This window comes from Echinops telfairi, unplaced genomic scaffold (genome assembly GCF_000313985.2).
Source record: "Echinops telfairi isolate 266 unplaced genomic scaffold, ASM31398v2 ScPeMD7_7415;HRSCAF=8453, whole genome shotgun sequence".
Lineage (NCBI taxonomy): Eukaryota > Metazoa > Chordata > Mammalia > Afrosoricida > Tenrecidae > Echinops > Echinops telfairi.
The window spans coordinates 574,397-594,690 of record NW_022111315.1 but is presented as its reverse complement, the minus strand read 5'-3'; the positions used below and the strand labels follow the sequence as shown (position 1 = coordinate 594,690).

The 20,294-nt window shown below is 46.6% G+C and overlaps 3 protein-coding genes across 4 annotated transcripts; 1 reads left to right on the top strand and 2 right to left on the bottom strand.

The window, feature by feature from the left end:
* Nucleotides 1–8: 8 nt before the first annotated feature.
* On the top strand, nt 9–7,921 carry FOXO4 (forkhead box O4). 2 transcript variants are annotated; one of them, XM_004716678.2, is made up of 3 exons: nt 9–793; nt 5,093–6,140; nt 6,457–7,921. In XM_004716678.2, exons 1-3 carry the CDS (start codon nt 311–313, stop codon nt 6,462–6,464), a joined length of 1,539 nt encoding a protein of 512 aa, XP_004716735.1. In that variant the 5' UTR covers nt 9–310; the 3' UTR covers nt 6,465–7,921. The 2 variants fall into 2 exon arrangements, with proteins under 2 accessions (XP_004716735.1, XP_030743363.1); XM_030887503.2 differs by lacking the exon at nt 6,457–7,921 and having other exon boundaries at nt 5,093–6,237.
* Nucleotides 7,922–8,372: 451 nt separating this feature from the next.
* On the bottom strand, nt 8,373–10,602 carry CUNHXorf65 (chromosome unknown CXorf65 homolog). Its single transcript, XM_004716677.3, has 6 exons — nt 10,578–10,602; nt 10,387–10,473; nt 10,045–10,179; nt 9,479–9,547; nt 8,732–8,838; nt 8,373–8,504 (listed from the first exon to the last, which is right to left on the bottom strand). Exons 1-6 carry the CDS (start codon nt 10,600–10,602, stop codon nt 8,403–8,405), a joined length of 525 nt encoding a protein of 174 aa, XP_004716734.2. The 3' UTR covers nt 8,373–8,402.
* A 584-nt stretch (nt 10,603–11,186) lies between these two features.
* IL2RG (interleukin 2 receptor subunit gamma) lies at nt 11,187–15,861 on the bottom strand. The gene is given in 10 exon segments (XM_004716676.3): nt 11,187–11,536; nt 11,538–11,599; nt 11,602–11,686; nt 12,050–12,119; nt 12,345–12,441; nt 13,830–13,992; nt 14,410–14,549; nt 14,987–15,171; nt 15,391–15,544; nt 15,747–15,861. Coding segments are annotated over 10 exon segments (1,119 nt in total). The 3' UTR covers nt 11,187–11,488.
* Nucleotides 15,862–20,294: the final 4,433 nt, after the last annotated feature.

Sequence of the window (20,294 nt, the reverse complement as noted above, 5' to 3'; positions counted from 1 at the left end):
AGACTAAGGAGACAGCCGGTGATGGGAGCGCAATGTATGAGGGGATACATGCCTCAGGTTTAAAAGAGCAGGAAGCTGAGTGAGCAGCTAGAGAAAAAAGTGCCTTGCTAGAGGGAGGTTACAGGTGGTGGCTAGGAAAGAGCTCTGAGGCTGTAGTTGGGAAGTGGATCGACGAACTGTGTGAAAGGGACAGCTTGGGGGCCAGTTCGAGACTTTCAGAGGACCGGCAGGAATGTGCCTGCTGGCCCTAAGTGCTTCCTCCCCCTGGGGGGAGGCATCGTGAGGGACAGTTGCTCGCAGGCTCCACTGAATGCTGAACTGCAGAGGTCCAACTCCACGTATGGATCTAGGGAATGAGAATTCAGCCACAGAGGCTGCTGCGATCATAGACCTCGATCCAGACTTCGAACCCCAGAGCCGTCCCCGGTCCTGCACCTGGCCCCTTCCCCGACCAGAGCTTGCCTCTGAACCGCCTGAACCTCCAGAGCCTCCCAAAGTGGAGCCAGTTCAGGGAGAAAAGGTACACACGGAGGGGCACTCAGACCTGATCCTGTTGCCCTCCCGGCTGGCAGGGGGGCCCCAGCCTGGGGTCCTGGGGGCTGTAACAGCCCCTCGGAAGGGAAGCTCCCGCAGGAATGCCTGGGGAAACCAGTCATATGCAGAACTCATCAGCCAGGCCATCGAAAGCGCCCCGGAGAAGCGACTGACACTGTCCCAGATCTATGAGTGGATGGTCCGCACTGTGCCCTACTTCAAAGACAAGGGTGACAGCAACAGTTCAGCAGGATGGAAGGTAACTATGGCCACCTACTTCAATCTCAGTGCCACCTCCCGTGGGCCCCTATCTAACTTACTTCTACTCTCGAACGCCTTTTACCATCTCCCACCCCTGGCAAGCCCAGATATCTACCTTCATTCTTTAGTTACCATAGGTTCCCAAACTTATTTGGTTTCCCCCTCCCCTTTCAGAAAAAAAAATTACCCAGTGGCCACCTGGTAATTAAAAACTTTTGTACAATAGTTCATAATACAGGATAAAGTGTACTAAAACAAACCCAGAATATAACTGCCTCTGGGTTTTGAAAACTAAATCTTTCTGGGAGTAGAAAACCTCATCTTTCTCCCGCAGGCGGCTGGTGGTTTCGAACAAGAGGCTTTGCAGTTAGCTTCCCAGCACAATACCAACCCACTCTGCGACCAGGGATCCAAGCATTTTTAAAGTATGTAATATATGTGCCATACTCTGCTTGATGCTGGAGAATCACAGAAGAGTTAGATATTACCCCTGCCCTGGGGCAAAATTGAATTCTCTGCTTGTTGCTCCAGCACTTTGACTTGGGCTGTCCCCGACACTTAGTCCTACAGAGAAGCCTTTTTATCCCATGTACAGCAGGGAATTATGTGGATTCTCCACATGACTTTAGCCTCCCCTCCTTGCCCACCTCCCACCTCAACACCTTTTCTCCCATTCCTGAGGGATTAGTTGGATTCCCTGCTTGCTCCCAGCACCTCTGTGTAGAGGTATTTTCCAGGGCTGCTCTGATCAAGTGGAGTAACAAAGAGCAAGAAGAGTTCATAGGGTAAAGTAGTGACTCTCTGCACTAAGCAGAAAAATGGCTGTGTGGTATGCGGCCTGCCTCGGTTTGCCCTATAATGCCAAAACGTTCTTCCTTGTATGAGGTTATTCAAATTTTTGCAGAATCTCTATTGACTGCTGAGGAATCCTCATCCCGATAAAAGATATCGAGCTCTAAGTTTAGAGTACTTTTCATAGCTTTCTTCGAAGAAACTAACAAGAAACATCTCACAAAATGATTCAAATTTTCCCCTAAGAAATATCTATTAATAAAATTAATAGGGTTCTAGTAATAGGAGCCCCAGTGGTGCAAATGGTTAAGCACTGGACTACTAACTGAGAAGTTGACTGTTGCACTTAGAGGCAGCCTGGAAGGAAGAAACACCTGGTGATCTGCGTTCCAAAAGGTTGCTATCATGAAAATGCTATACAAATAGGGTTGCCATGAGTTGGGATCTACCTGATGACAACGTGTTTGCGTATTTTTAATCACAAAATGGGGGGTGCCTGCTATGAGTCTAAAAATCAGGAGAGATTGGAGAAAGCCTCATAACAGAAGAAATTGGGAATGTCTACCTGGTTGTGTGCTTAATTTACTCCCGTACCACCAGGGGCTGGCACTCACTTAAAACAAGAAAACTCCCCCCTATCATGAGCCCGCTTCTACCTTACAATCTGGCTAGACCAGACGATGTACACTGGTACAGATAGGAACTGGAAACACAGGGAATCCAGAACGGATGATCCCTTCAGGACCAGTGGTGAGAATGGCGATACCAGGAGGATGAGGGAGGGTGGGGTGGAAAGGGGGAACCGATTATAAGGATCTCCATATAACATCCTCCCTGGGGGATGGGCAACAGAAAAGTGGGTGAAGGGAGACATCGGACAGTGTAAGATATGACAAAATAATATTAATTTATAAATTATCAAGGGTTCATGAGGGAGGGGGAGCGGGGAGGGAGGGGAAAAAATGAGGAGCTGATCCCAAGGGCTCAAGTAGAAATCAGATGTTTTGAGAATAATAAGGGCAACAAATGTGCTTGACACAATGGATGAATGTATGGATTGTGATTAGAGTTGTATGGGCCCCCAGTAAAAATATTTTTTAAAAAAGAACTAGAAAACTTAGGCTAGGTGGCTTAGGGAGCAATAAGCAGCCACTTCTTCCAACATGTAAGAATTGTAGGGTTCTAGGGATCTGACCTCTTAGAACTAGGCCACACCATTTACTAATTCTGGGCCTTATGGATATTAAGTAGTACGGAGGGAAATGGGCCTTCTCAGTAGACCCAGGAATTAGAGGATAAAGAAGAGGAAATAGGGGCACCAGAAGTCACTGTGGTCCTCAGTTGCTAGGAGCCCTAGGTAGGTGGACGACAAGTGTGAGGCTTTGGAGAAGCTAGAATATCAATACAGCAGAGTAGTTGGAGTGACAGTGCAGCCAGGTCCCAGATAGAGCAGGAACTCTGCCTAAAACCAAAGCCAAACTCAGTGCCATCAAATGGGTTCCAACTCTTAGCTACCCTATGGGCAGAGTAGATCTGTGCCAGTGGGTTTTTGAGGCTGTAAATCTTTACAGGAGCAGAAACCCTGGGCTTTGGTTAAAGAGCTCAGAAGCTAGAAGCTGCTTAACTCTCTTTCCTCAGGCAAAGGGTCTTCTTATCTAGAACATCAGTCCGAGAAACTTTAAACTGGCCAGGGCCTCAGCCACTTAATTGCTCCAAGCCTTTTTCCGGCTCCTGAAGAGTTTCTGAATTCTAAAGAGGTCAAATGCCCCTAATGTTAGAGAATTTTTGTACAAATTCCTGAGGAGAGTAGTGGGGGGAGGGGAGGCAGTAGAAGTATAACTAGCCTGAGGCAACCAGTGGAAATAAACTGCTTCAGGAACTCAAGAAGCTGCTGATCTTGTCCCCTGGAGCCCCTGGAATAAAATTGATCTCTAGCAGAGTATGATTCCATTAGTGAAAGAGGAAGGGAAGATACTCAGCTTTTCAATACCCAAACGCTCAAGAGCTGACAGAACCTCACGTGGAGCCTCATTGTACTCAGAGGCCACGCACTAATCAGGCAACACATATTGATGAGTTTGTACAATGAGCTTGGCACTCTGAGGCACCATTGGGGGCTGCAAGATGGAGGACATGATCCCTTGGTTCTTGGTGCTTACAGTTGATAAGAGTAATTCCACAAAACTGGAAGCAATGCAATATATAAACTAGGTAAAATTATGTGGAGCAGATTACAAATACTGTAGGAGAAAGTAGGCTGTCGAAGTGGACCACTTTATCAAAGAGGCGGGATTTATGTTGGATCCTACTGAGTTTGTGGAATTTAAAGTGAAGGAGAGCCTCCCCAGGAAAAGGAGGGAAGGGAGATATGCCCCTATTGTGTTTTAGGCACCTGGAGAAGCCAGCTCTGACTATAATTGAGGGTGTGTGTCAGCCGATTGGAAAAAATAAGGTTGGCCTTCAGATGGAAGGAATCTTCAAATCTGATAAGAGCTGGGGCCCAAATGCCCTAAGGCAGGGGGCCCTCAAACTACGGTCCTCTGGCCACATGCAGCCCGCCGAGGACATTTATCCGGCCCGCGGGTTTTTGCCCCTTGTGTTTTTTACTTCAAAATAAGATAGGTGCAGTATGCATAGGAATTTGTTCATAGTTGTTTTAAACTATAGTCCGGCCCTCCAGCGGGTCTGAGAGACAGTGAACTGGCCCCTGTTTAAAAAGTTTGAGGACCCCTGCTAAGGGGAATGAAGCCCCAGCAAGCTGAGGTGAAGGCCCCTCCGCCTTTGGAGAGAATTGACTCCGGCCAGGGCGATCAGTGAGGAGCAAGTAGGTATCGCACCACAGTCCAGTCAACTCCACCCAAGCCTGAACTCAAGGAAGAGGGTAGAGTTGTCGAAGGTGCTTTTCCCACCTGAGTCTAGTGGTTGCTGGATCAGAGGTGTGCCTCCCCACACCCACCAGCTCCAGACAGCCCCCAGAGACTTGAGAGGTATAGGGTCCTGTGAGCTTTTCCTGGAAGAGCACAGTCCCCTCTGTAGCAGGAGGGTTAATGGGGCTTTCGCCTAGACCGCCCCCCCCCCAGCCCCAGCAGCTTATCTTAGGGCAGTGGTTCTCACCCTTCCTAATGCTGCCACCCTTGAATACAGTTCCTCATGTCGTGCTGACCCCCAACCATAACATTATTTTCATGGCTGCTTCATAACTGTGATTTTGCTACTGTTATGAATCAGGCGACCCCTGTGAAAGGGTCATTTGACCCCCCAAGGGGGTCATGGCCCACAGGTTGAGAACCGCTGTCTTTGGGGTAAGCGCTGTGTGTTACCTTCCTCACCTCATGCCCCACCCCACTTGCCTCTGCCCATTTCTTTTCCCCCTGAGATTTTGCTTGCTTTGCCTCCCTAGAAACACCCATGCTGTGTGCCGGCATCCTTTTAGACTGGCTTGCTGACCAATGACCTCCTGCCCACAGACCTCATACCCCTTTCCTGTTGCCTCTTGCCCCTCCAGAACTCCATCCGCCACAACCTGTCCCTGCACAGCAAGTTCATCAAGGTTCACAATGAGGCAACCGGCAAGAGCTCTTGGTGGATGCTGAATCCTGAGGGCGGCAAAAGTGGCAAGGCCCCTCGCCGCCGGGCAGCCTCTATGGATAGCAGCAACAAGCTGCTCAGGGGCCGCAGCAAAACCTCCAAGAAGAAGCCAACTGTGCTGCCAGCTCCACGGGAAGGTGCCACTCCGACCAGCCCTCTTGGCCATTTTGCCAAGTGGTCAGGCAGCCCTTGTTCTAGAAACCGTGAAGAAGTAGATGTGTGGACCACCTTCCGTCCGCGAAGCAATTCCAACGCTAGCACTATCAGCACCCGGCTGTCCCCCATGAGGCCAGAGCCTGAGGTGCTGACAGAAGAGGAAATACCAGCCTCAGTCAGCAGCTATGCAGGGGGCGTCCCTCCCAACCAAAATGAAGATCTAGAGCTGTTAGATGGGCTCAACCTCTCCTCTTCCCATTCCCTCTTATCTCGGAATAGTCTCTCTGGTTTCTCTTTGCAGCATTCTGGGTTTACCAGCCCGCTACATAACTACACCTCCCTCTTCAGCCCAGCAGAGGGGCCCCTGTCAACAGAAGGGTGCTTCTCAAGCTCCCAATCGCTGGAGGCTCTGCTCACCTCTGATACGCCCCCCCCTCCTGCTGATGTCCTCATGACCCAGGTAGATCCCATCCTGTCCCAGGCTCCAACACTTCAGTTGCTGAGAGGGATACCTTCCTCCAGTAAGGTAGCGACAGGACTAGGTGCCAAGGCCCTAGAGGTTCCAGGCCCCAGTAGTCTGGTTCCCTCCCTTTCGACTTTAGGGCCATCTCTTGCCATGGCGGGGGTTCCCATCCCCCAAAACCTCGGTACTTCTGTGCTCACACCCCCTACTGAAGCTGCAAGCCAAGACAGAATGCCTCGGGATCTCGATTTTGACATGTACATGGAGAACCTGGAGTGTGACATGGATAATATCATCAGTGACCTCATGGATGGGGGTGAGGGACTGGACTTCAACTTTGAGCCAGGTACAGTACTCCCTAACCACTCTAGCCAATCACAACCTTCTGTCCACTCCTAGGCGCCCAACTATTCCATAGGCTGAGCACAGGGGAAATGTAGAACAATGGGTCGCTCAAACTCATATTCGAGTGGCATAGTTTACAGATAGGATCTCTATGTCCCACATCAGTGTCTACCCCTACAAGCTAGCCCAGAAGGGGTGGGGTAGGCTAGGGAGAGGTCTCTGGTAGGCTAGGGAGAGGTCTCTGTTTCCCCGGGTGATGGAGAGTTATCATGCCCCAGGTGAATTTCTTACCTTTTCACTCTTTCTTCTTCCCACAGATCCCTGAGCCACAACTAGGAAGCAGCTTTCTCCACTGTTTCAGAAGTGGAGCCAGGCTGCCTATATTCACTCTTTACCCTTGATCCCTCCTCAGCGTTTGGCACCCTGCTTTAGAACTAAGGTGGGGTCTAGTCACATACAGGTATTGAAGAAATTGTGAAGATAAAGCTGCCCTATCTGAGGACTATGGGAAGGAGTGGAGGGGTGAGAGTGGGGTGAAAAGGAAGAGGGTTTATTCTCACTGTGCCAATTAAGGGGTAAGGCCCCCTCTGGGACCCATCCTTATCTCCCCCCATTCCCTCCTCTAGGCTTTGTGGGCAATGCTGTTGGAAATGTGAAGTCACCAGTGGCCTTACTCCTGCCTTTGAGAGCAGGGTTTTTTCATAAAGAGTCTTACCTGTTCTGGGCCAGAAGAGGTTGAGCCTGGAATTTTATGCTGTGCCCCCCCCCTAGGCCTGTGGCACATGGTGGGGAGTTAGAGGAGATATAGAAGGGCCAAGACCTGCACACTGGAGTAGTTAGCTAAATCTCCTCTTGGAAGGCTGAAGATAACAGAAAGGCTTTTTTATAAACTTTTAAAGAACTATAAACACAAATATAGACATTTTTCACAGTGGCAAGGTGCTTTTCTTTCTGAAGGCTTTGTTATAATGATATGATGCAAACACTACAAACAATTCTAGGGACACAAGGGAGAAATAGGGGCGAGAACTTAAGGCCGACAGAAAACTTAAGGGAAACAGAAGGGAAGTGTTGGGAGCAATAATGAATAAAGAACTTTCCATTGGGCCAGGTCTTTAGGAAAAGATCTGTGCAGAAATCGGTTGGAGTTTCCCTAAGAAAAAGGCTAAGCCAGATCCCCTCACTCTGTCAACTTGTGCCTGGGAGTAAGTGGTGCTGATCTGCTCTTTTTGACCCAGTAAGGGTTCGTGCTACTGTGGGAGAGTACACTGAAAGCCTGGAATTAGTGAAGAGCCTGAGAAGGGGGTGGAGTGGGAGAGGGGAATGAGGAAAGGACTTAGGGTAACAAAGTACAGAGACCTCTCTGTTCAAGGTCTCTGACAGCTGTCCCTGCTCTTTGTCCCTCTCCTTGACTACAGGGGTTATGTGGAAGCATGTACAATGGCAGTGAGGGGAGAACCAGGGAATGGGGAGCTGGGAGGTTGGCTGAAGGTCTGGGAAAGGAGCAGGGATGGAAAGGAATGTGGATCAGGTTTACTAGCACCTGCCAGGGAGGCCATCTGGGACTCCCTCCTCACCCCAGCCACCAAAGCACAGCCCTCCCCCCCACCCCCCACCCAGTCCTCTTTGCATTTTCCCCTTCCCTTGGCCCTGCTGTGGGTTTTGGTCATTTCCTGTATCAGAGCCTGGCCTACTCAGATTGTATCAAGTGCTAGATTGGAGTGGGCAAGTGTGTTAAATCAATAAATGAATACATTCAATAAATGCTTATAACCAGTCTGATTTCTGCTGCCTTGCTGTTTTCTAGGATAAGGGGAAGGAGGAAAGAAAGGTAAAAGATCCTTGGGGGGTGGGGGGTGGAGAAACTGCCCAGAGGCAAGGAGGTGGAAAGTGGAAGAATTTTAGAAGGGGGAGGTGGGGGAGCGTGGTGTGGGAAGGGAAGAAGCCTATCAGACACCTAAGCCCAGCAGGAGTAGATGAGCTGTGAGATAAGCTTTGCAAGGGGAGGTCGTGTCGTTTGAGAGAGCTCTACTCACTATTCCAACCCTTCAAGGCTCATTGGACAAAAACTTCACAGTCTTCCCTCACCCCTACCCAGGTACTCTGGGGCCTCTGCCCACCCTCTGAGCTTCCACAGTGCCTCGGGCTATTTAAACCTTGGTGCAGATCTTGGGGAAAGGAATCTTTCTAGAAAAAGGAAACTCATTAAATCCCAATAACTTTATACCAAATGTTAGTGCTCTCACTTGGTCCGTTTATTTAGTCAATGATGTTTATCCCTCTTGAGGAAATCTGCTCTGGTCTTAAAGAGTGGACTCCTCCGCGTGGTAGGAGTACTCTCTTCTTCTGATCGTCCTGATTTAGACTGGAAAGGGAAAGGGTGGGTAAGCATAGAAGCCCCTGCAGGAAACATTTCTTAGAATATGAGCCAAAGGAAGGATAAAAGGTTGGGGGCAGGTCTTGGCCATGAATGTTGAGTTCAGAAAGAAAATTCATCTTGGGGGGTGGGGGTAGATAAGTAGAGGAACTTTCAGTTGGCCGGTGGGGGTGGGGACGGGGATACTGGGACAAAAGTTGTTTGAGGAGTCTTACTGGAAGATTTGCAGTGGATTCGATTGGAATGACCTTCTTGGCTTCTTGGATTCTAATCATCTTCACCCGGTTCTTCTCTAGGAGGTCACATTGTGCCCGCAGTACCTCTAGGGAACAGGAAAAGGCACCCAAATCTCTGAGGACTAAGATCTTAACCTGTCCCATTCCTCCCCATTATTCAAACTATTCCTTGGAATAACCCTCTCCGAAGGCTAGGTTGAAGAGCCATCTGAAGGTGCCTATATTTTGTTTTTTGGGTTTTTTTAAATCAGCAGTACGTTTATTTTTTATTTTACTAGATCACATTATTGGGGGCTCTTACAGCACTTATAACAATCCATACATCAATTTTAGCAAGCACATTAGTACATATGTTGCCATCATTTCCAAAACATTTTCTTTCTACTTGAGCCCCCGCCCCCCTTGGTATCAGCTCCTCTTTTTTCCCCTCCCTCCCCTATTTTGGTCTTTTCAGTGAAAAGTGGAAACTAAGATGGGGGAGGGGGGAATGATGGGGTGATGATACAAAGATATTCTAAAATTGGCTAAGAAATTGGGGTGGGGGTTGAGAGGTAAGTGACATTTGCACAGGCCATCTGGTTTGAGCTCCTAAAGTGGACCTAGATCCTGTTCTCCTTTTCCCAGGATGCTGTGGGCCTACCTAGTGTTTCACAAGCCCTACCCCATATTCTCCATCACACATCTCCCCTCTATACTCCCATGTTCTCCCTCAATCAATCTCCTTACCAAGTAGCTCAGGGTCTGGATTCTTCAGAAGAGGCACGAAATTTTTGTAGGCATTCTCAAGTCGGGTTCCTGTAAACACAACAATGTACTACCCCTAGTCCCTGCTTCTACTTAGCCAAGACCCAAAATTTCAGGACCCTAACATTAAACACTACCTTGAGTTGGTATACCTTACCCCCCCGCCCAATTAGGGACATCGCTAGAATGAGATGAGGTGACATGGTATATGTAAACCTAACCGATTGTCATAGAGGCAGTGCCCTCAAGCTAAGTAAAAACCAAAACCTATGGGCCTTGAGTCAATTCCAACTCATTGCAACCCCATATAGGGTTTCCAAGATTGAAAATCTTTATGGGAATAGACAGCCTCATCTTTCTCCCACAGAGCAGTTGGAAAATTTCAACCACCAACCTTGCAGTTGGCATCCCAATGCCTACCCACCCCCAGCAGCACCAGAGATGGTCAATTTGGATCTGGTTGAGGATGCTCAATTTTAAGGGTAGGATTCATGATTAAGAGCTTTTAATCTTTTCTCTATATCTAGTAAATGCGCCCCAGAATCTACCTGGTGCTCCACGATCCACCCTACAAATGTAGTAGGTGTTTCGGGCCGTAAGGAATTTGCTGGCATAGTCTCCAGGGGTCTTTGTCAGGAAAAGAAACTTCATTGTCCCCATTTCATCACACAAATCGATGGTTTCTGGGGGGGAGGCCACAGGGTAATTGGGGCAGCTAAGGAAAGAGTGAGAATAAAAGGGACCAGTGATCCTATATAGATAGAATGGGCTAGAGAAAATAGTGGGGATATGAGGAGCTCCTTTCTTTCCAGGAAGGGGGTTTGGGGGTCTGGGGATGACTTAACTACTCCTGACTTTTTAGCTATTGGTCGTTTCCCCAAATCCCTCACCTGTTTTAGATAACCCCATTTTATGACGGATGTAATGCAATAACAGGAGGACTGAGCAATTGGTATTGAGCAGAAACTGCTGATTATCTGAAAAGAGATGGAATGGAGTGTGTGGACCTCTTTCTGTAATATATAATCCCTTAAATCTCACCACCCTCCTATACAGATTCCAGCTGTATGGTGCTCCTTGCCTCCATGTTTGATGAAGACGAACATGCTTTCAAAATTGTCTGAATCTCCAGGTCTCCCTCATGTTGAAGTAGGCTGTTCTAGAGGTCTTGGGGGTTGAAGTGTGCCCATGGGGCTGGGGGATAGAGGCCTAGATGGCTCCCATATTCTGAGGAGACCCCTACTGGGCATACAGAAGGAAACTAATGGCAGTTATAGATACTCAGCAACCTTAGGGGTGGGGTCTGAGGCTGAAAATGAGGGATTATGAGGTCAGAAGTGGTATGTGTGGCAAGGGGTAGAGGAAGGATAAGAAGATAAGAACTTGGGTTGATTTACAAAAGATTGTGGGGAGATGGAGGCAATATGGTAAATTAAATCTAAATTGGACCCTGGAGTGACTGCAGAACCCTTAGAGCAAAGCGAGTTTCTCATTCATTTGGTAGCTCTGAAAGTCCTCCCACAATGTGAGCGTACAACTGCTCCCTTTGCCTTCCCTCAGGACCATGCCTCCCACCCTTATTGCACCCCAGGCTTCCCCTGATCCCTGTCCCCGTGACAGACATTCTTTTACAAAACCACTTTTTCATTTTTATTTGTGTGTGTGTGTGTGAACATGACAGAAATCCTTGTCATTTTCCACAAGAACTTTATTTCTCATTGATTCAGGAGCAATTGAAGCGGAAATAGGGACGGTGAGGAAGGGACAATGGAAGGGACAATCCAGAGCAAAGGACAGAGCTTCTGGGGAAGATAGGAAACAGGTACACGGCAGAGGGACAGTTCTCAAGGGTAATTAAATGAAGGGGTGGTGGTGTAAGGTATAAGATTCAAAATCAGCCACAAAAGGAGGAGATGAACAATGACCCCAAACTAACTGGATGAAAAGTTAGTAGAAGGTGGAGCTATCTGCCCCTGGGGTTCTGTCAGGTTATCAGGACTCAGGTTTCAAGGTGTAGCACGGCGGCGCAGGGGCAGCGCGAGCAATGGGAACAATGCTGGCTGTTGGGGGAGCCTCCAGGCTCCTCCTCTAGGGCTCTTCCTTTGGTGGAATTTCACTGACGTGGCAGAGCCTTTCACTGTAGTCTGGCTGCAGACTCTCAGCCAGTCCCTTAGACACACCACTCCAGGCCTAAAGATAAATATTTGCAAATCAGAGATCAATTAGGAGCAAGAAGTAAAAACACGGGCTCTGTGCCCCGAGGGATCTCATAGCATCTGCAACTGCTGTGATGACTGAAGGACACCGACCTCTGGGCCTCCAATACCACTGTTTCCATCTGCCTCACCCAATCTAGAATCCGTTCTTCCGGGTGTCTTTGTCTAGCCCATTGCCCATTTGGTTGGCCACATCCTGACAGTTAATTCACCCTCCCCGCTTCCCACCGCACCACCCCCACCACCCCCACCCGCCCTCTTCCTCCCCTCAAATGTCTGTCTTGCCAGCAGGCCTTCAGCAATTGACAGTGCAATCTCCTTATGGTAAAGTTCTCACCGAAAAGTTCCCGTGATATTCGGTAACCAGGTCCTCAAGGTTCTTAAGGGTAGGAATTGGGGGCATTGCCCTAAGTGAGGAAAAGAAAAGAAAACTAAAGAGCATATTATTTATGTTCTTTTATGACCCTTCTCCTAGATCCCTAGTATAGAATGAAGTGATTCCATGTTCTCCGTGCATATAGTTTCCTCCCATTATTGTACCCTATTGGCTGATCCCTCCCTACTCCCGGAGCCCTTGTTCTACTATTTCCAACCACTCTCCCCTCATTTTCCTGGGCTTACCCAAATCTTACCTTTCCAACCAGCAATACACAAAGATGAAGCTAATAATGAAGCCCATGGAGCCCAGGGGGATAAGCACAGCTTCCAGTGCAAACAATGAAGACGTCTCTATAGAAAAGAGGGGGAGAGAGGAAAGGAAAAGAAATCGAATATTTGTGGTGCCTCTACTATGTGACAAAATCTGTAGAACTCCAGCTTGGTGTTGGCACTGTGCTAAACACTTTCTGTATTCTTAATCCTCACACTACCACTTATTCCCAACTTGAAAGAGGGGGAAACAGAACGGAAAAGTTTAGTAATATGCCCAAGGTCAAAGCAACAGAGTAAGGTTTCAGACTTACATCAGTTTGGTTCCAAAGTCATCTTTACTATGCAGGCTCTCTGGGAATATACAGGGAAATCATTTATATGATATAGCCCCCATGAGTATTATTCTGCCTCCTTCTTAACTCTATCCATTCCTTTACCCTAATCATACACTGACCCAGCCATATGCATTAAGACATTGCTTTGCAAAGCTGATGGTGCCCGGCTATCAAAAAGTATAGCGTCTGGGGTCTTAAAGGCTTGAAGGTAATCAAGCGGCCATCAAGCTCAGAAGCAATAAAGCCCACATGGAAGAAGCACACCAGCCTATGCAACCACGAGGTGTCGAAGGGATCAGGTGTAAGGCATCTTCTGAGCAAAAAATCTTACCATAGTGAATGATGGGGGGAGTGCGGAGTGGAGAACCAAAGCCCATTAGTAGGCCACTGGAGATCCCCTTGCAGAGGGGTCTCAGTGAGGAGATGAGCCAGTCAGGGGGTGATGTAACAATGATGAGAAATACAACTTTCCTCTAGTTCCTAAATGTTTCCTCCCCGCTCCCACTACCATGACTCGAATTCTATCTTCCAAGACTGGCTAGACCAGAGGAGGTACACTGGTACAGATAGGAACTGAAAATACAGGGAATCCAGGATGGATGAGCCCTATAGGACGAGTGGTGTGAGTGGCAAAACAGGGAGGGTAAAGGGAGAATGGGTAGGAAAGAGGGAACCGATTACATGGAACTGTGTGTGACCTCCTCCCTGGGGGACAGACAACCGAAAAGTGGATGAAGGGAGACGTCGGACAGGGCAAGATATGACAAAATACCCATTTATAAACTATCAAGGGCTCATGCGGGAGGGGGGTGCGGGGAGGGAGGGGAAAAATGAGGACCTAATGTCGGGGGTTTAAATGGAGAGAAAATGTTTTGAGAAACGATGTACAAATGCGCTTTACACAATTGATGTGTGTATGGATTGGGATAACAGTTGTATGAGCCCCTAATAAAATGTTTAAAAAAAAGACATTGCTTTGCTTCCTGTGTGATGGGGATAAATAGTAAAATGAGATGGGGCACCAAGTTTCGTGGGGGTTCAGGATAGAGAGGTAGAGCAAAGGACACTGGTGTTAGAAAGGTGGACAGTGTTGGGTTTGTGGATTGGGGTTATGTATTAGGTCTGGCTTACCCTTTGATGTATTGCTCCCCCAGTGGATTGGGTGGCTCCATTCACTCCAGTGTTGAGCACTGCCACAGAGTGGGTTATAACGGCTCTGAACTCGGAATGTGTAGAATTTCTGCCCATCCACACTTGGCAAAGAGAAACTATGTCTGTGCTCCACCGATTGTTCCTTAGGGAGAAAGGGTCAGAGAAAAATCAGGCAGAATTGTAAAATATTGCCTACCCAATGTCATTTTCTGGTTCTTCCCAGTTCCTCCCTCCTATCTTGCCGACTCGAGTCCGACTGCGCCCTTCACTGACTTGTATCTAATGCCTCTCCTCCACATCCCTTTAAAGGCTTTCTTTTGGTTTACTTGTCTCTTTGGTATTTGGGAGAATATGGGTAGGAAAAGCCTAACAAACATCATTAATAAGGACCAGAAAAGGAATTCAGGGATGATGGGGATAGGCTTGAGATCAGTAGACAGAGAAACTTGAAGGCAGAGGAATAGAAGCTTCAAATTAGACTGTCCTATCTAGCTGGTTAAGTCAATTATCCCCCACTTGCTTGGCCTAAGCTGCTGCATTCATTTCCCTAGTCACTCACAGTCCAGCTGCGGTCCCGGTCACTCCGGTACTGCACCATATGTTCCAAACAGTGGTCCAAGTATCTGTTGTCCCAGCTCAGCTCAAGTTGGGATTCTCTCAGGTTGTGAAGTGTTAGATTTTCTGGAGCCCAGGGGATTACTGGAGATAATATGTGCATGTGTGGTCATTCCCTAGCCTTGACAAGCCAGAATCCTGGAAATAGTACCTCTTATCCCTCCTCCCAACCATTTCTCAAACCTGCTTCTTTGCCTATCCCAATCTCCCACCTCCTCCTTTTTGCCCAAGTAGCCTTATGGTAAAAGAGTTCCACTCCATATACCACCCCACCCCCCCAAAAAAAAACACAGTCATTGAGTCAATTGTGACTCATAGTGACCCTGTAGAAGTGTTCTTTTGGGTTACCAAGATTGTAAATTTTTACAGGAACAGCCTCATCTTTCTCCCAAAGGGCAGCAGGTGGATTTGAATCACTGACCTTTCAGTTAGCAGCCCAATGCTTAGACCACTGGGACTCCCTCCAGATACTTCACTGCCTGACAATATCTCTAGACTCTTGACCCCTTCTTTCCAAATACCCAGATCCTGAAGCTTTAGTGTCTTCTCAGCCTTCCTCTTGGAATTCCTTGGGTCCTGGAGCCGGATGACAAATGTTTGGTAGAGAATGATCTCCTTTTTTTCAAACCAACAGCCAGAAGTGATATCTTCAGAGAATAGATAGTGGCCACATTCGCGAGCCTCCTCATTATCAGAATTCTTATACCTAGAGAAGAGAGAAAGAGGCATAGTGGAATAGACTTATATACTACAGATGTCCACAACCCCACTTCATTTTCTCTTAACTGATTTAGGATGTTACACCAGGAGAAAGTAAGGGGAAGCTGGAATGCTGGCTATTCTCTTTCGTGACCCCCATGTAGTTGTTCTTATCAAACCCACCTCCTCTTTCTCCCAGGTACTAACCCTTCTTCCCTTCTCTTACCAATGGTGCAGAGTCAAGTTGGTAGGCCGGGGTTCAGAGCTGCTGTTCCAAGTGCAGTTCATGTATTCGACATTGAACACAAAACACTGAACCTCTGGGAGGGGAAGAACTGGAGCACTGATGGACCCAGGGGTCATAGAGGTTGGAAAGAAATCTAGGTTTTGGGGGAAATGAAGTAGGGGAGGGGAAGAGAAGAAATGATGGTTAGAGGAAGGAGCAGCATGTGGCAAGGAACCCATCCCCCTGCCCTCCCTATTCTGCTCTTAAGTTCTGCCCACATTATCTAGCGACAGGACTCAGATTTCTGTACAGCTTTTCTCATTACCCCCGCCCCGCTCCAAGCCCAAGTTCCCCACCAGCTGTGATGTCTTCATTCCTGTTGGGCTTGAGGGCCATCAGGTCCAGCCCCACCCCCAAAAGAGGCAGCTGCAGGAATAAGAAGAGTCTGAGTAGCAATAATGGCTTCAACATGGCGATTGCTCTTCATTCCCTGGGTGTAGTCTGTACCAGGAACCTGAGCCCCTCACCCATTACTCCTCCCCACCCACGCATTTCCTTCTGTCATAGTTTCCGGTGGAAAGAACCCTTGAGACTAGGGGTTTACAGAGGGTGTGGCAAATGTGTACTGTTACAAAGGCTAAGTCCCCAGGGAGTTTAGGTGCCATACTGCCACAGACTAAGAGACTCCTCAGACAATCTAGATCCCAGGAAGGACTGTTCACCACAGCCACCATTCCTCTAAATACCATTCCTCTAAATCAATATTTATATAATAGGAGGTCTGAACCCCCCTTCACCCCCTGCTATGCTCCTCTCTTGGCTCAGTCAACCATAAATTTTTGTCAATGCTCCATTGTCTTGGGAAGTTGGAGAATATCTAGTCTTGGCTCCTGTGAGCACATACGAGGGTAAGTAAAAAAGTATTGTGGCTAAGAGTCCAGTTCATACATGCAAGGTGTATTACAGACAAACTGTCCTTAACGTGCCTCTGCGATCAGAGGATGAATGCAAAACAGTTCTTAGTGTCTTTAGGGTGCCTTCAAAAAAGATTCAATCAAAACAGTGATTGGCTGGACCAGAGGGGTCGGCTCAGAAGATTATGGCCATTGTTGTTAGGCCTCCGAATGTGCCATCTCGATCGAGTTTTTTCAAAGGACGCAGATGATCATGGGGGCTTATTATGAGAAAATTATATTGCTGAGATAAAAGGTCAGGAAAGTTGCACCTAAGAATTTTTATTCCATTACAATGCACCTGTTCAATCTTCAAAGATATCCAGGGCTCTTCTACAAGAATTTTGTTGGGAAACCTTGCCCCATTCACCCTACAGCCCTGAACTTGCCCCGTCAGATTTATTTTTATTCCTAAAACTCAGAGAACACAAAAAAGGAACATGATTTAAGCCCCACAATGAAGACAACACTTTCATTTTGACATGGTTCAGTTGAAGAAAGCAGAATTCTTTTGGGGGTGGAGGAGGGGCGTAATTTAGTGAGATGGAAACACTATGTTCTGAAATGTATAGATTTAGATAGAGGAGATGTAGAAAAACAATAGCTTCACATTTTTATATTTTTGCTTGATGGAAGTTTCTGTGATCTTGTAGCAATACTTTTTTACTTCCCCTTGAATGGTGCTTCTTTTCCTAATCAGAACCAGAATATCCATTTTAGATGCTGCCTGTTGAGATTGATGAAGTGGTCTGATTTATACGCTAACTCTGGAAATAGAGAAATAACTATACTAACTTCAAACTCATATTCCCCAAATCTGCTTCTCTTCTGTGTCCCCTTTCGCAGTTAGTGGTATCCTCACCCTCTCAGTTACCCAGATTTAAAACCTGAGTCATTTTCAAGGCATCCCTCTCACGATGAGAATCCATGAGCTTTACATTTAAGGTGTTTCCCTCAGAAGTTTCTCCTTTCCATAGTTTAGCCACTAAGCTACAGTGCTTCTACCAGCTAACCAATGCACTGCCATTGAGTCGATTCCAACTCATAGAGACCCTATAGGACAGGGTAGAACTGTCCCTGTGAGTTTACAAGATTGTGACTCTTTATAGGAGTAGAAAGCTTCATCTTTCTCCTGAGAAGCAGCTGATAGTTTTGAACTGCTGACTTTGGGGTTAGCAGCCCAGTCCTTACCCACTATGCCACCAGGGCTCCTAAATTGCCTCTAGTCATGATTATTACTAAAATCTACTAACTAGTCTCAATTTTCTAAAAGCCCTCTGCTCTCTAATTCATTCTTCATCCTCTTGCCAGATATATCTTCCCAAAAACACAGAAGGGCTGATTGGAAACACCACTTGCAGTAGTGTTTAGTCAGCAAATATTTATTGAGCCCTTACTATGTGTCAGGCACTGTGCTTGTGTTTTAGCAATATACAGATGAATAGGAAAGACATTCTTACCCTTCTATGAGCTCATAGCTAAATGAAGATGGCATAAACAAACAATCTAATACAGTATAATAAATTTTATAGCATAGATATGGAGATACTGCAAAGTACTCCTATATGAAGAAGTAAGTGAATTTACCAGGATTGTTTTTGGGGGGGATTAAAATGAAAAGAAGGCTTACCTAGAGAAATACCATTTGAGAGAAATCTTGAAGATTAAGTAGAATTTTATTAGAATAAAAAGGAATAGAACAACAGGAGGAAAAAAAGAACATTTGACTAGGAGTCTCATAAAATCTGATTCTAGGCAGTCCCCAGATTACGAGTGAGTTCTGGCCCTAAAATCTGTCTTTAAGTTGAATTTGTAGGTAAATTGGAACCGTTAGATACCATTTGGTTTGCATCTAATGTCATTCAAATGTTTGTCTGACATATATAGTATATAATTTGTGTGACATATATACTATATATACTCGTGTACAAGGCGAGTTTTTCAGCACATTTTTAATGCAGTTTTGTGGTAAAATTAGGTGCCTTGGCTGATATTCCGGTCGGCTTATACTCGAGTATATACATGGTGTGGGGTGGTGGTGGTGGTGGTGTGTGTGTGTGTGTGTGTGTAGTGTAGTGTACCATTCTATGCATAAAAACTAAAGAAACCCTTCAAGATATGCTAAAACATCATTAACATAATAATACATTAGAAATATCATATCGTTTTACTGTGCATTGCAAAGTAGCACCCACTTTTAAAATCAGGAACCATTATTTATACTTTGAATTTTTAATAAAATAGGCTTCACTGGGTTGATTCATAATTATGAGTTGTACATAAATGGACATTTGTAACCTGTGGACGGCATATGTAGTTCTCTTTTCATAGCTATTTTTTGAACAAATAATTTATCCCTTTGAGATATACTTATAAAAATGAAAGTTTGTATTGATGACCTCTATAGTCTTTTAACCCTAATAGTCAAGGGTGTATTGATTTCCTAGAGTTAACTTTCAAATGACCACAAAGTTAGGGGCTTACAACAAGAGTTTTATCTTTTTACAGTTCTAGAGACCAAAAGGTATGGGGTTTCTGGTAAAGATGGTGACCTAGACAGACTCACTGAGCATACCCTCTACAACTAGGATATCAAAAAGAACATGTGGGGGAGAATCATAGCCATTGATCTCTGTGGAAAAGGTGAATGAGTGAGCTGGGCACACTGATGGAGAAAGGGGGGGTGGCAAAGTCCACACACAGACCTGGAGCAGAACAGCGAGTTCTCTGCTGGTCAGTGAAAACCTGAACTTCTCCTTCAGGGCAGTCTTCCCCACCTGACAACCAGAAAATAGAACAGCAAACAGGGAATTCTGGCTGGTCAACCACAAGTCGATTGGCTCCTTCTAAAGCACAGAGCAATCTCCAGCACCTAACAATGGAGCGCCCTGGCTACCCCCCACCTCCCCAGTGAACAGTGAATGGAGGAATGAAATGAAGGGCACACCCAACTAGTGCACTCAGCACTTGGTTGCCCCTCTCCTCCACATCCCTAGGGCTTAGTGTATGGTCTGAAGGAAAGGCAGGGAAATTGAGTCATCTTGGGTTTCCCCCACAGCTCCCTGGTACCTAGAGGAGACACTAGCCCACACATTCATGCGTGTGAAGGTGGCAGAGGCTGGGATGGAATCACCCACTCAGCCCTGGGAACTAGCTCTAGTGGACTTTCTGATCCCTTTGAGTGCCCTGGGACTAAAGCAGCTGAAATGACTCTCTGAGACTTTTTGTTTTGCTTTTGTTTTCCTTCTTATTTTCATTTTGCTTTGATAAATCACCAGCACAGCCCACCACAATAGGGCTGGAACCAACCCTACTACCTATACCAACTGATGTCCACAGAAATCAGCTGGAGGAAGAAAGTGTTAAGAAAAAGCAATGGGGGTGGGAGCTGAGGAAAGAAAAGAAAAAGCAATGGCCAATTCAGACTTTGAGCTTCAGGTTTTGTTGGCTTTGTCCCTTTCTTTCTAATTATCTTCTTTTGATGTTTTGATAAACCACTAATGGAGAGACACAAGACACATCAGTGAAGGCAATAATTCCTAACTCCCCACTACCCTTTGTTGACCACAAAATTTGCCATCCCTCACCCTCACAAACCCATGGCTAGCCTCCTACTGTGCACACTCTGGAAGGGTTTTTTTGGTAAGCACAGACTAGTGACTGAGAAATAGAAAACAGCTGCTGGTTGTGATGGGTGTTGGTGTGTGTATGTGAGATTTCTGTCCATTTGGTTGTTGGTTCAGTTTTGTGTGTGTGTGTGTGATTTAAATTTTTAAAATCATTTTATTAGGGGCTCATACAACTCTTATCACAATCTATACATACATCAGTCGTGTAAAGCACATTTGTACATTCATTGCCCTCATCATTCTCAAAACATTTGCTCCCCACTTAAGCCCCCGGCATTAGGTCCTCATTTTTCCCTTCCCTCCCCACCCCCACTCCCTCATG

Coding starts and splice junctions, on each gene's coding strand:
- CUNHXorf65 (XM_004716677.3), bottom strand. CDS start 10,602: ATGTTCGTCTTCATCAAACATGGAG. Junction 10,180..10,386: donor AATGGGGTTATCTAAAACAG/GTGAGGGATTTG, acceptor CCTCCCCCCCAG/AAACCATCGATTTGTGTGAT. Junction 8,839..9,478: donor TCCAGACCCTGAGCTACTTG/GTAAGGAGATTG, acceptor CCTGTTCCCTAG/AGGTACTGCGGGCACAATGT.
- FOXO4 (XM_030887503.2), top strand. CDS start 311: ATGCTGAACTGCAGAGGTCCAACTCCACGTATGGATCTAGGGAATGAG. Junction 794..5,092: donor ACAGTTCAGCAGGATGGAAG/GTAACTATGGCC, acceptor TTGCCCCTCCAG/AACTCCATCCGCCACAACCT.